The following is a 13,003-nucleotide window of genomic DNA, read 5'->3' as shown; positions in this document are numbered from 1 at the left end:
GGTCTGGAGGTTAAGAGACCGAAGGGTTCGGCCTTGGGATTCAGGAGGTTCAGTCCTGAACTCGGATTGTTCGGTTCTAGGTCTGGGATGCTCGGTCCCAAGTCTAGATTTCTTGATCGTGGGTCTTGGGAGGCTCGGTCCCAGGTTAGACCTCTCAGTCCTATGTTAGAATCCTCGGTCAGATTCACCGGTCCTTGCTCAAGAACACCGGTCCTAGGGCTCAGTCCTAACTCAAGAACATCGGTCCTAGTCTCGGTCCTCAGTTCTGGCGCGTTGGATGAAGCTCAGGCGCTTATCTGATGACCACGGATCCTACAACAAATTTTAAACATAATTTCTGGCACATAGAATTATCAGTTTATATTTTTAATAAAAATATTATTTGAAATTGAATTTTTAACCATTTCTTTCGTTTTTCTTCACCAAAATAATACACACAAATGTTTTTAACAACATAATAAAAATTATGTTTATTTATTTTATTTTTGAGTATTTTTTAATTGTTTTAAGCCATAAATTATACATAATTTATGTTTAAAACCCGAATTAAATTATTTCAACACCTTTTTGGGTTTATTTCGGGTAATAAATACAATATTTTAACCATAAATTATTTTTATTTTTTTAATTAATTTTCCTATTTAGAATTTAATTATCATAATAATTAATCATAATTCACTCTTAACCTCCTCTTTAAATTATTATGAATTAAAAATTAAAAATATTATTATAAATTATGGTATGTCAAATTTTCATGTTTACATTTATGTTTATGTAATTGAATTAATATCGAAATATATTTAAAAAGAAGAATACTTGGAAGTTTAGTTTAAAATATGTTCAAAGAAAAAAATAAATCTATTAAGATTGGTTAATTCATTAATCACCATTTAATCTGATATGTCCTCAATTTTAAAAAATTTGATAAGTAACAATACTCGGGTATTATATATTTACCAAACAATTTTGGTATACCCAAAAATTGACATTTTTGATATTTTGTGGTAAGGTATTATTCCTATACGGATAATATCCTTAATTTTTCTTCCTGAATTTGATTATATAGAAAAGTTTTATATTTTTTAAAAATATTATATATATATATATATATATATTTGTTTTTTATAGTATAAAATTGAACAAAATAACTAGAATATGTTTTTTTTATAGACAGAATATATACAAGTATATTCACCAACCATAAACATCCCTAATATAATACTAATTTTATTTATTTCTCTCATATTTTAAATAATTAATTCAAATTTTATTTAATACATAATCAATAAAAAAAATTAAGTATGATTAATATTATTGTAAATGATAATTAGTTTAACTTTTACTTAGATACAATATAAATGAGAGAAAATTATTGATTTACCTTCTCGAAAATGATATTAACTCAACATTTAGAGATTTAATAGAATTTTCAATTATGTTGATAAAAATTGAAAGATTATGTATTTTGTAATTTTTTTTTTATAAAAGATTAATTTAATTATTATATTATTGTTGAAGATTTTAATTAAATAAAGAGGTCTAAATTTTATTTTGGGCTATTTTAGCCCATCAATGACTATAAAAAAAAGCCTTTACTAGTATAATATAAGTAAAACCTAACACAACGGTTGTTTCTTGAGATTAAATGTAAAATCGTTCATGATTAAAATTTTAATGTTTTCTAAAATATTGGCATGAATGAAAATCAACATTCTTACAACAAATTTACCTTAAAATTAAAGTCGTCGAGATCTGCGAAACGACATCAAACAATACAAACACAACCGACTATTCAAAACAAAGGATAGTGGAAAGTGAGAATTCTGGTCATTCTTACAGCAAAAATTTAACTATATAACATACCTATATCTAGCACGATTCTACAAACATGATTTCATGAAACCGCAAATTAGTGAGTTTGTGCCACAGCCTTCAATAACTAACCAGCAGTAGAAACAGGAACAGCCTCAACTAGCCTTGCAAAATAAAATTGTGTAGTGATTAAGCCTTTCTTCCTTATTTTCCATCCTACCTTCTTCAATGCTGCTTCAACATAGCCTCTGAATGAAGATAAACCCTAGTTGCCTTAGAAGGTCCAGGGAACAATTCTCCAATCCTTTTCAACCCTAGTACGTTTTTGGTGCAAAGCTTAGAATTAACCGATTCTCTGCTAATGAAGCAAGATGAGCAATCATTCCATCTGCTTTGTTTTGTGGATAGTGTATTAATACATCCAAACACACCACCGTGTCATACTTCCCATCTAAGCTCTCCAAATCCTTCACTTGAAATTTTGGAAGAACCGGAGCTACTGAAGGACTGTCCTGGCTGCTGTCTACAAGCTCCTCTTTTGCCTAAACAACATTTACAAATAAGGGTTGTTTGGAATTAGCTTATTTGCATTTTAGTATCTTCAATCTTTTCTTGTAACTTAACTCTTTAATTAGTTGAATCGATGACCAATGATGTGCATTCAATAAATCAAAGAGTAGAGTTATAAGAAGAGAAGGAAGAGATTGCGAAAATTACTAAAATGTACGACATCCCAAATGGAGTATAACAGAGATCCTTATGTTCATACAGGGTAAAAACATGACAGAAAGTCCGAAGAAAAAGAAATAACATAATTTTAATACATTTTCTGCATCAAATCAGACTGAACCAAAATGGGAAGTCGTTTCATCCATCTGCAAAAGAATGTCATGAAAATTAAAGCAGCTCAATGCTAGAAAAGATGGAATAAGATAATTTTAGTTTTCAAGAAATAAAAACAAAAAATTGATAATAAATGAAGAGGCTAAATCATTCTGGAATATGACAGCAACCAATAGAAAAGGTGAAATTGCCGAATTTTTTGATAAGAAAGTTTATGATTCCATTGAATGGAAAGTCATTTTGTGGCACCTCAATTACATTGAACAAGTTTGGAAGCAACATATGATCATTAGGAAGATGAAGATGATACAAACGGTGAGAATCCAACAAAATAGATACAAATTGCAACCGACGATCCAACAAAAGTATGTGTTTTCCATCTTAAAAATATGTTTCTACTTTTGTGTCATCTATTTTGATTTGATTGCAACATAAATAAGTAGATTAATGTTAAATTTATTAAAAATTATTTAAACAGTAAAAGTAATTTGTTAATTATACAATCAAAAAATTAGAACTACTTGGATACTAAGAACTTTTGTTTGGAGTCAAAACTTTATTTATTAAATTGGATGAACTCTTTCAGAAACTTGTCTAATAATTTTTGTTTAAGTTCTTTTTCTTGTACTATAAAACAAGTTGATGGTGATATACTATGATGATCGTTTCTTAACTAATAAACCAAAGTGAAAAATAGGAAAAATACTCTTTATGCAAAATCACAAGTAGTAAGCTACATATTTACATTATTATAAAAATATAGGTAATCATTTTTTCAGAAAGATAAAAGTGAGTGAATTGGTGAAGAAAAGAGGAGGATAAATCATTTTGGAATATGACAGCCAAAGAGTGAAAGTTGATTAAGTTGCCGTTATTTTTTTATAAGGAAGTTTATGATGTATTAGATGAAAATCCATGGTGTTTTTTTGCAAATCCTTTAAATCAAGTTGTAACAAATGATTCATCAAATAAATTACCAAGTGCGTGTTTTCTTACAAAAAGTTTATCATTTTCTCATATATTTTGTTTCTTCCATAAATAAGTTGATTCTTAATAAATTCGACGAAATAAATAAATAAATAAACTAATTTGTTAATGATACAATCAACTAATGAATTAGGAAGTAATTAGTAAATTGATAAAATTCATCTAGTCGTATTAACTAAGAATTTGAAAAGGAGTATAAAGATTGATTTATTGAATTAACATAACAACTTCAAGATCTAATAATTTATGTTAAAGAACTTTATTTTTGTTATACTGAACAATTGTGATGCTATGTATAACGGCATATGTTTTTCACAAACTAAGCAAACAAAATAAGTGACAAATATTATTAATGAAAAATCATAATGGATAAAGATTAGAGAGTCCGGAACTATTTTAGTTTTGAAAAATCAGAGAACCACTTTGATAAATGAAAAGAGCAATGAAAAATACTTTGACAAACAAAGTAGAAAGATAAATAGAAAGAAAGAGATTTAAACCTATTTGTTTCCTGAGATGTATTTATTTTTTGGAAAATCATAGCATTACTTTAATAAATGAAAAAGGTATTAGAAAATGCAACAATGACTAGCAAAATATACAGTTATACAATTGACAGAGTCACACAAATGAAAATCAAGAAATCTTAACCTATTTGAAACGGGAAAACAAGTTAATGAAACCAAAACAAAGTTAGGCAAGTCATTCTTTCCAATTTTCTCAATCAATACTTGAGTTTAAATATGAGACTTTTAGCCTAGAGTTAACTTAACTTGATTCTATTGGTATATATATCCGCTTTAACTTTAATTATTGTAACACTTCACAATCAAGTTTTGATTCACACTGTCACATTAATTTTTCATTCTTTATCAAACACTTATATATTTTTCGGTTTAAATCTCAAAAAAAAATGCAACAAAAGAGAATATGATCATGCTTTGGAAGAGACTCTTTCATTTAGCTTTCACAATGTTTATTAAACTTTATAAATTGTTTAATATTGCAAAATTGTTATTTTAATAATTAAGATGCATATATCAACTAAAATAATTGAAAGTTAACAAAAGAAGAAACATTCTAACAAATCTGTAATAAAATATTTTGTTTTTTCAGATTTAGGTATGAAAAAGAATAAGCCAATATACTGTCCAAAAGAAGCAACATCTCAGGAGGCATTAAAAAAAATAAGGTTATTTGAGAATGAGAATGAAGAACTCAACATGGAGTCTGAGAGTATCAATGGTCTTGGTCAAATCAAAGACACTGAAATCACATTTTGAAGCAAATAATGAAAAAAAATGAATAGGATAACAGCTTGGTTGTTGCTTTAAACAAAATAGGAGATGCCCTTGGAAGGATTGCAGACAAGATTTTATCATTTTCATTATTTTTCTTTAAAGAGATTGTTTGCTTCAAAATGTGATTTCAGTGAGTGTGTTTTGGTTTTGACAAAGACCATTGATCAAATCGACATCATGTTGAATTATTCACTCACATTCTCAAATAACATAATTCTTTTGCATGCCTCATGAGATTCTATTCATTTGGACAGTTTATTAGTTATTCTTTTTCATACCTTAAACTGTAAAAGAAAAATAATTTTTTTTATTACAAACTTGTTAGAATGCTTTTTCTTTTATTATACTTTGAATTATTTGAGTTTATATATGCATCTGAAGTACTAAAATAGAAATTCTACAACATAATGCAATGTATAAAGTTTAGGAAACATTGTAAAAATTAAATTAAAGAGTATCTTCTAAACATTCTCATATACACGTTATATTTGTTTATGATATTTGTACTGAAAGAAATGTGAAAGTGTTTGATAGAACAAAAAAAAATGAAAATGATAATGTGAATGAAAACTTAATTGTGCAGTGCTCCAATAATTAGTGTAAAAGTTGTTATATATACACTGAGAATCAAATTCACTCTAGGCTAAAAGTATCATATTTAATCTCAAGTACTAATTAATAAATTCAAATCAACATTATATGCATCCATGTAATCAATCAATTTTAGACAAATCAAGCAAGTTAATCAACATATTCAAACTCAAGAATAGCAGCAATTTATCAATCAAATAATTAGAAATCAATTACACTGAACTAAAACAAGATTTTCATTTAAATCCATACAAATTAGCTGATTAATTATATTGAATCAACATCTTACATGGGGTTTGTAGGGTCCATTGGAGCTGAGGCGTGGTGGTTGAAGCTCATGAAGCTCAAGAATCTGACATATCTTTCCTTCAGATCTTTTCAGTGTGATTTTCTTCATCATTTCCTGGTTGCAAAAATATACACAATTAAGCATTTAGGCTGCTTCTAAACTAGGAAAGTATTGTATCTAATGTTAGTCCAGGAACATCTAATAAGGAAAAAAAATGTATTATTAAAATAATTTGAAACTAATAAGAGATAAAGAAACAAATAAAGTCTAAAAATGAATACATTTGATCTAATTGAAATGAATTTTGTACATGTAGTATGTAGAATACACATTGTTATTTACCTTTTTTATGTTCTTCTTTCCCTATTTTTTTTTTGTGTTCCCATCGCTTTATGTAATAATTGAACGCTTATTGGTTCCATCTTGTTCTAATAAAAAGTTGTCCTTCTAAAGAATTAAAAGAATGACATTGTCATGCAGGAAACCTAGTATGAGAAATCCATCAACTTATCCCAAAATTGATCAATGTCCTCCATCTTAACCATGGATCACCAATTAACAAAACTCTTCCCCAAACAAATAATTACTTAATCATTCAAGGTTTAGAGATATCGTTGTCTAGTTTTCTAATAAGATAAATATCATATTTATTAGTCGTTTTCCCCAAAAAAATATCATTGACATGCAAGAGAAGTTATTTCTATAGATTGATACGTGATAAACATTAATATGAATCGAGAACATCAAGTTCCAAATTCTGGAAAATGCAATTTGAAATTCTGTTTTCAAAATATGTTCTAATTCAATTCAATCATCATCAAATACATTCCATTCAATCAATCTATTTGGGCGAATAAACAGTTAATCAACACATTCCAACTCAAAATAAAAGCAATTCATCAAACAATTAGTCCTTTCATCAAATAATAAAAAACTGAAAACATTGAAATTTAATCTCAATTAGCTAAAACAATTAGCTAAAACAAGAATTTAATCTCAATTCATACAAATTAGCAAATCAATAGCATCTGAAATTTTATCAACATCTTACCTAGCTGCTGAAGCTCACGAAGATCGCATGTCATCTAGCTTTCGGCAACAATAGCATTAGAATGCAATGATGGCGGGAAAAGGAATTCCCGGAGAGTTTAAAATGGAGATGCTTTCCAAATCCTTGACTGAAATTTTGGAGAGCTACTGAAAGACTGTCTTGGCTTCTGTCTATAAGCTCCTCTTTTTCCTAAACAACATTTAACAATTATGGGTTGTTTGGAATTAGCTTATTGCATCAATACATAAACAAACCAAAATAGTACAAGTAGTGTCATTTGTTGGGTATAAGTTAATCAAAATGAATAGAACAGGCAATACAAACCTGAAAAACAATATCTCCAAGAAGAAGAAAGTCTCGAAAGATCACTGGAGCTCCACATCGAAAGGCTTCTAGGCTCGGATGGAAAACTCTCGCGTATCACATCGGATCGAACTCAGGGTTTATCCTCGCAAGAAACCATCGTTGCAACGCTCCAGATCACCCTCAACCGTCATTCGAGCGTCAAACGCCATCGGATGAGCTTCTTCACGGACAGCGTCCTCCCGCGGCTGCGCAGTTTTCTCTTTCTACAATTCTAGAGAGAGTGAAAACCTAATTGATATCTATTTGCGGACCGGAGTTTTCCTATAATTAGATATAACCTAATTTATAAATAAGTTATTAATAATTCACATTAACCCCAATACCCATTGGATATCTTGATAAAAAAAAAATTGTTTGACCATCTTTCTCTAAACTGAATTTTAAATGGGATAAATAAAAATTTAATAATATTATGGATTTTGTCAAATTTAGGTCTCCTTAAATCTCAAATTAATTTTTACTGAAGACCTTGGTCACTAAAAAAATTACTGAAACAAAGTGTGGGAATGTTATAACAAGTCAAATTCGACGATCGAAGAAACGCTCTATTCTGGCATGATCCGTGGTTCAAAGGAGCCTCCCTTCTTATGAGTTATCAAGTCAGAAACATTAGAATAAGAAGAGAGCAGCAACTGACTACTGTGCATGATGTTATGGAAGTCTAATGCAATTATATTCTAAGGTAAAATTCGGATGGGACAAGAATCATTCAGACTGTCAACCGTATAAACTTTCCAAAAGGGCCAATGTGCATGAATGGAAGGTTGAAATCAATAACAATTTAATTCTAGTTCGGTATGGCAGTGTATTCGCTCTAAAGAGCAAATTGTTTAGTGGTATCACATCGTATGGTCTTCTAGGATCATACATCGACATCAGATTATTTGGTTGGTTTATAGAGGTAGGTTGATGACTAGAGATCGATTGAGCAGGTTTCATGATCATCTCTAACACTAGTTGTGTCCTATGCATATATTGCGATGAGTCGATTTCTCATTTATTTAGTTAATGTAAAGTTCACTAAGTTCTTTGGGTAAGTTAGTCGACAATTTGAGCTTATAAACTCACTTAGTTGATTGAAGTGGTATTATAAATTTGGTTGCTTTCAAAGACTAAAGGAAACTCATTTAAGTCCAATTTATTCAAAATGCTTTTAAGGATGTCTTGTGTATATTTTGGATGGAGAGAAATGCTACAGTTTTCTCTAGAACAAGAAATGAAGACCAAGTATGGATGATATGTTGTTGTGGGTCTATCTCTTATTAACACATAGAGAAGAACATCAATCACTATTGAGAATTGGGACTTTGTCAAAGATGGAGGATTTTGTTTGATAAAATCACAAAGAACGCAATATTTAAAGTGAGAATATAATGGATGCTTGCTTGATGGTTGTTGGGTACTCATGATGTTTCCAATTTTTTTTTTTAAAAAAAAATTGTTCTTGTTTTTGTTTGCTGTATTTTCTAATGTTGAAACTTGTTATTTCCTTTTAATTCATAGATTTGTTTATTTTCAAAATTAGGACAAAGGTATGTTTTGTCTTAATTCAAAACTCTTGTATCTCTCTTCCCTTTAGGATTTTAATTAAATAACAATAAGTCATTCCCAAAAAAAGAAGGATGTCTCGAATGAAAAAGCTCCACATCGAGGTTCAACCAAATCAAAGAATAAGAATTGAAGTAAAATGAATTCTCGGAGAGTTTAAATCTCTATCACTATGTACCTCAAGATCTATTCCAATGGAGAGGGGAGTGAAATCTTGTATTTTTTTTCGGTCGAGTTATTAACTATTTTATGTAACCTAGTTTCAAATATATAATTTAATATTCACAATAATAGTTTGTCGCTTTAAAGGTTATAGGAATGTATCCATCAACAAATAAAAGCGTCGTCATAAAATTCCGTTTTACTATACTAACGTATCTTTATTTTATTTGTTCATTAATAAAAATATCAAGTCTTCATAAATTTTTACAATCCTTCATAACTATTCCTACTTGATAACAATCATTACATACAAAACATCGAATATGATGAACGAGGATACAGATAATAAATTTACATCAATTCAAAGTCATAATCCTGCAATAGTAAGAGTTTCAATTAGGCTTACACAAATTAATTATAAAAAATTATTGATTCACCAATGAACTTAAATACAGATTTGCCCGAATAGACTTATTCTGGATGTATATGAGCTACTTCTTATAGTTCCGAATATATTTGCAAATATTTTCAAATGAATTTAGTTAGTTTTCAAATGTATTGTTTTTCTTTCTATTTTGATTTACACACATCATAAATATTATTAACTTTTTTTCTTAAAACATTCATACATATTTAATGAATATGAGCACGTGAAAATGACATATTAGGGTTTGAATATGGTCATTATAAAACCTGACTTTTATGAGATAAACATAACCAATAAACTTACAAAAGTGGGGTATGTTGAACAAATGGACCACAAGTACACCCCAGATCTGTTGTTGCAGATTGGTGTTCCACCCTACACCACCTTTAAAATATATATTGACTTTTCATTCTCTCTTCATTAATTTTGACTTATATAAAATAACCATTTTTGTGAAGGTGGTGTAGGGTGGAGCACCAAATCTGCAACAGCAGATCTGCTGCCCCCACAAGTAAGGACTAAACACGCAAACGTACAAATTCATCAAGCTAGGAGGTCTTCAAAAAAATATTGGTTTTCATCCGAGTTCACATGAATCATAATACTAACCTCTTCTAATGTCATAATAATGACGCTACAAATATATCCACAATGATGACTTTGTCGTTAAATGTTTCTCAGATTACAAGAATAATAGCTCAATGTTTCCTTAAACACACTACCCTAACCGTCCAAGGACATGCTTACCAACAACCGTCAAATGATAAAATTAATTTATTATGGTAAGGTGAAACTTAGTAGATTGGGTGTGAGACCATGATGAAAAGGGATGGGTAGTACTTTGGCTAAAGAAGGCTGATATCTTGATCGAAGCTTTAAATACTACAAGTTCACCCAATTTAACTAAGACATTACAACATTTTCAAAAAGAATGTAACAATGGACCCACCTCAACAAATTTATATCCTTTCATCCACGAGAGGCCATAGACACCTTATCACTCCACAATTCAACAATCTCAATGTCGGAGTGACCCATCATCATGGATTGGTTTCCATGAATTGAAAATTGTGATGGGCTTGAATTCTGTTGGCAAAATTATTAATGAAACTGATAGATTAGCGTACTACTTGGTATATTTTTAGAATTAGAAAAATAAATAGTGAATTAAATTTTTAAAAACAAGGGATTGTCACACAAGCGTAGTTATTATACACTTGAGGATTGGATCTTGCAGGGGAGCAATCTGATGGGATGAGTGTGGAAAGAAGGACCAAGACCGATGGGCTTAACTTGTCTTTTTGTTTATTCACTTTGCTTATATTTTGTTGTCTTTACTTGGATGTCTAAATAGCAAATGATATAAGACTTGTATAGAATCATGATAGTTGTGGAGTTTAGCTTACTTGTTGTGTTTTCTTTTAGCTGTATTGAGAACATGTATATATGAATTTTATGTTAAACATGACCAGTATTTTATGGCTTCTGTTAAAGATATCAATGTTAGTAGATCTAAGTGTTTGAAATTAGTGATAGTGTATGAGTAGGGATGTTTCAGTTGGTATCCGCATTTATAATGTAAATATTTTTATTTTTTCAGGGTGGGCTTGATACCACTTCAAATCTAATGTTGATCTTCCACTTCTCACCATCAACGTAAACTTTCTAACACATCTTATTCGGTTAGTAAATTATTGAATCGAATGTAAATATCTCACATATGGTGGTCTCCTTACATATAGCAATGTATGTGATCAACTCGAGAATAAACTGCCAAATAAGACTTTTTCACACTAATGTCCTCCTATAAGTCATACCAAAATGGACTCGATCTTCCACTAATAAAATTTCGTCTTATATGTTACAACAGACGAGACGATTAGAATTCTTAAATAGTGAACCACCCGACCAATCTGACATATATTTGCATCTAATTAACGACTCTAAATGTTATTATGTTTCCAAGGAGAACCTTTTGCGCCATTTTAAAAGTATGATCTTGTTAAAAAAAACTTAGATAATGTTCAAACAACCTTGATCCTTAACATTTTATACTTCATCATATCAAATCAGGTGAAAATGGAGACTCAAACAAACCTAAAGGATAAAACAAAATCGAAAAATGGACAAACAAAAATCATTGACCTAACAGAGTTTTTGTTGGTTGTCATTTATTGCCAACCTGACCATCGGTTTTGATTGGATAGTGGATAGTTTTAACTAAAAAATGGATGGTTTAACCAAATGATCATTTTTTTTTTTATTTATATATTATTTATATATATATATATTAATGTTTAATAAATTAAAAGTTATAAGATTTTACCAAAATCTATTTATGTTTGAGTTTGATTTTTGAAAGCTTTATATATATATAATAAATTAATTTACATATTTTTAAATCATTTATATAAGGTAAATCTAATTAATGAAAAAAAACTAATAGTAAAAATTAATTAAAATTTAATAAATGAATTTTAAATTTAAATAGTTTTGAATAGGTATCTGATGGGTCTTGCAGGGGAGCAATCTGATGGGATGAGTGTGGAAAGAAGGACCAAGACCGATGGGCTTAACTTGTCTTTTTGTTTATTCACTTTGCTTATATTTTTGTGATCTTTACTTGGATGTCTAAATAGCAAATGTATATAAGCTTGTATAGAATCATGATAGTTGTGGAGTTAGCTTACTTTGTTGTAGCTTCGTTTGGCTGTATTGAGAAACATGTATATATGAATATATGCTAAACATGACCAGTATTTTATGGCTTCGCTAAAGATATCAATGTTAGTAGATCTAAATGTTTGAATATTAGTTATAGTATATGAGTATGATTTTCAGTTGGTATCCGCATTTGTAATGTAAATTTTTATTTTTTAGGGTGGGCTTGATTCCACCTCAATTCTAACGTTGATCATCGAATATAAAATATCTCACATTGGTGGTCTCCTTACATATAGCATGTATGTGATCAACTCGAGAATAAACTGCCAAATAAGACTTTTCACACTAAGTGTCCTCCATAAGTCATACCAAACATGGACTCGACTCTTCCACTAAACAAAATTCCGTCTTATATGTTACAACAGACGGACGAGACGATTAGAATTCTAAATAGTGAGCCACCCGACCAATCTGACATATATTTGCATCTAATTAACGACTCCTAAATGTTATTATGTTCCAAGGAGAACCTTTGCACCATATTAAAAGTATGACCTTATAAAAAAACTTAGATAAGTTCAAACAACCTTGATCCTTAAAATTTTATACTTCATCATATCTAATCAGGTGAAAATGGAGACTCAAACAAACTTAGAGGATAAACAAAATCGAAAAATGGACAAACAAAAAACATTGACCTAACAGAGTTTTTGTTGGTTGACATTTTTGCCAACCTGACCACCGGTTTTGATTGGACAGTGGATAGTTTTAACTTAAAAAATGGGGTTGTTTAACCAATGATATATATATAATATATATATAGATATATATATATATATATATATCTATATATATATATATATAATAATTTTTAATAAATTAAAAGTTACCATTTTTACCGAAATCTATTTATGTTTGAGTTTGATTTTTGAAAGTTTTATATATATATAATAAATAAATAT

At 29.4% G+C, this 13,003-nt stretch overlaps 1 protein-coding gene and 1 long non-coding RNA gene across 2 annotated transcripts in view; both read right to left on the bottom strand.

The window, feature by feature from the left end:
- LOC124944482 overlaps window positions 1-7,467 on the bottom strand; it is a 33,698-nt gene extending 26,231 nt beyond the window's left edge. Inside the window, exon 1 of the long non-coding RNA XR_007099899.1 lies at window positions 7,199-7,467. This is a non-coding gene — a long non-coding RNA (uncharacterized LOC124944482). The remainder of the gene's footprint in view (window positions 1-7,198) is intronic.
- LOC124944481 (magnesium protoporphyrin IX methyltransferase, chloroplastic-like) lies at window positions 1,715-5,937 on the bottom strand. The gene is made up of 2 exons (XM_047484742.1): window positions 5,824-5,937; window positions 1,715-2,354 (listed from the first exon to the last, which is right to left on the bottom strand). Exons 1-2 carry the CDS (start codon window positions 5,932-5,934, stop codon window positions 2,127-2,129), a joined length of 339 nt encoding a protein of 112 aa, XP_047340698.1. The 5' UTR covers window positions 5,935-5,937; the 3' UTR covers window positions 1,715-2,126.
- Window positions 7,468-13,003: the final 5,536 nt, after the last annotated feature.

Source organism: Impatiens glandulifera, chromosome 7 (assembly GCF_907164915.1).
Source record: "Impatiens glandulifera chromosome 7, dImpGla2.1, whole genome shotgun sequence".
Lineage (NCBI taxonomy): Eukaryota > Viridiplantae > Streptophyta > Magnoliopsida > Ericales > Balsaminaceae > Impatiens > Impatiens glandulifera.
The sequence above is the reverse complement of the archived record's forward strand: the minus strand, read 5'-3'. Positions and strand labels throughout refer to the sequence as shown.

Bases quoted from the DNA above. Each gene is read 5' to 3' on its own strand.
- LOC124944481 (XM_047484742.1), bottom strand. From the start codon at position 5,934: ATGATGAAGAAAATCACACTGAAAAGATCTGAAGGAAAGATATGTCAG. The intron at 2,355-5,823 runs GTAAGATGTTGA...AATGTTGTTTAG, and splicing joins ATGGACCCTACAAACCCCAT to GCAAAAGAGGAGCTTGTAGA.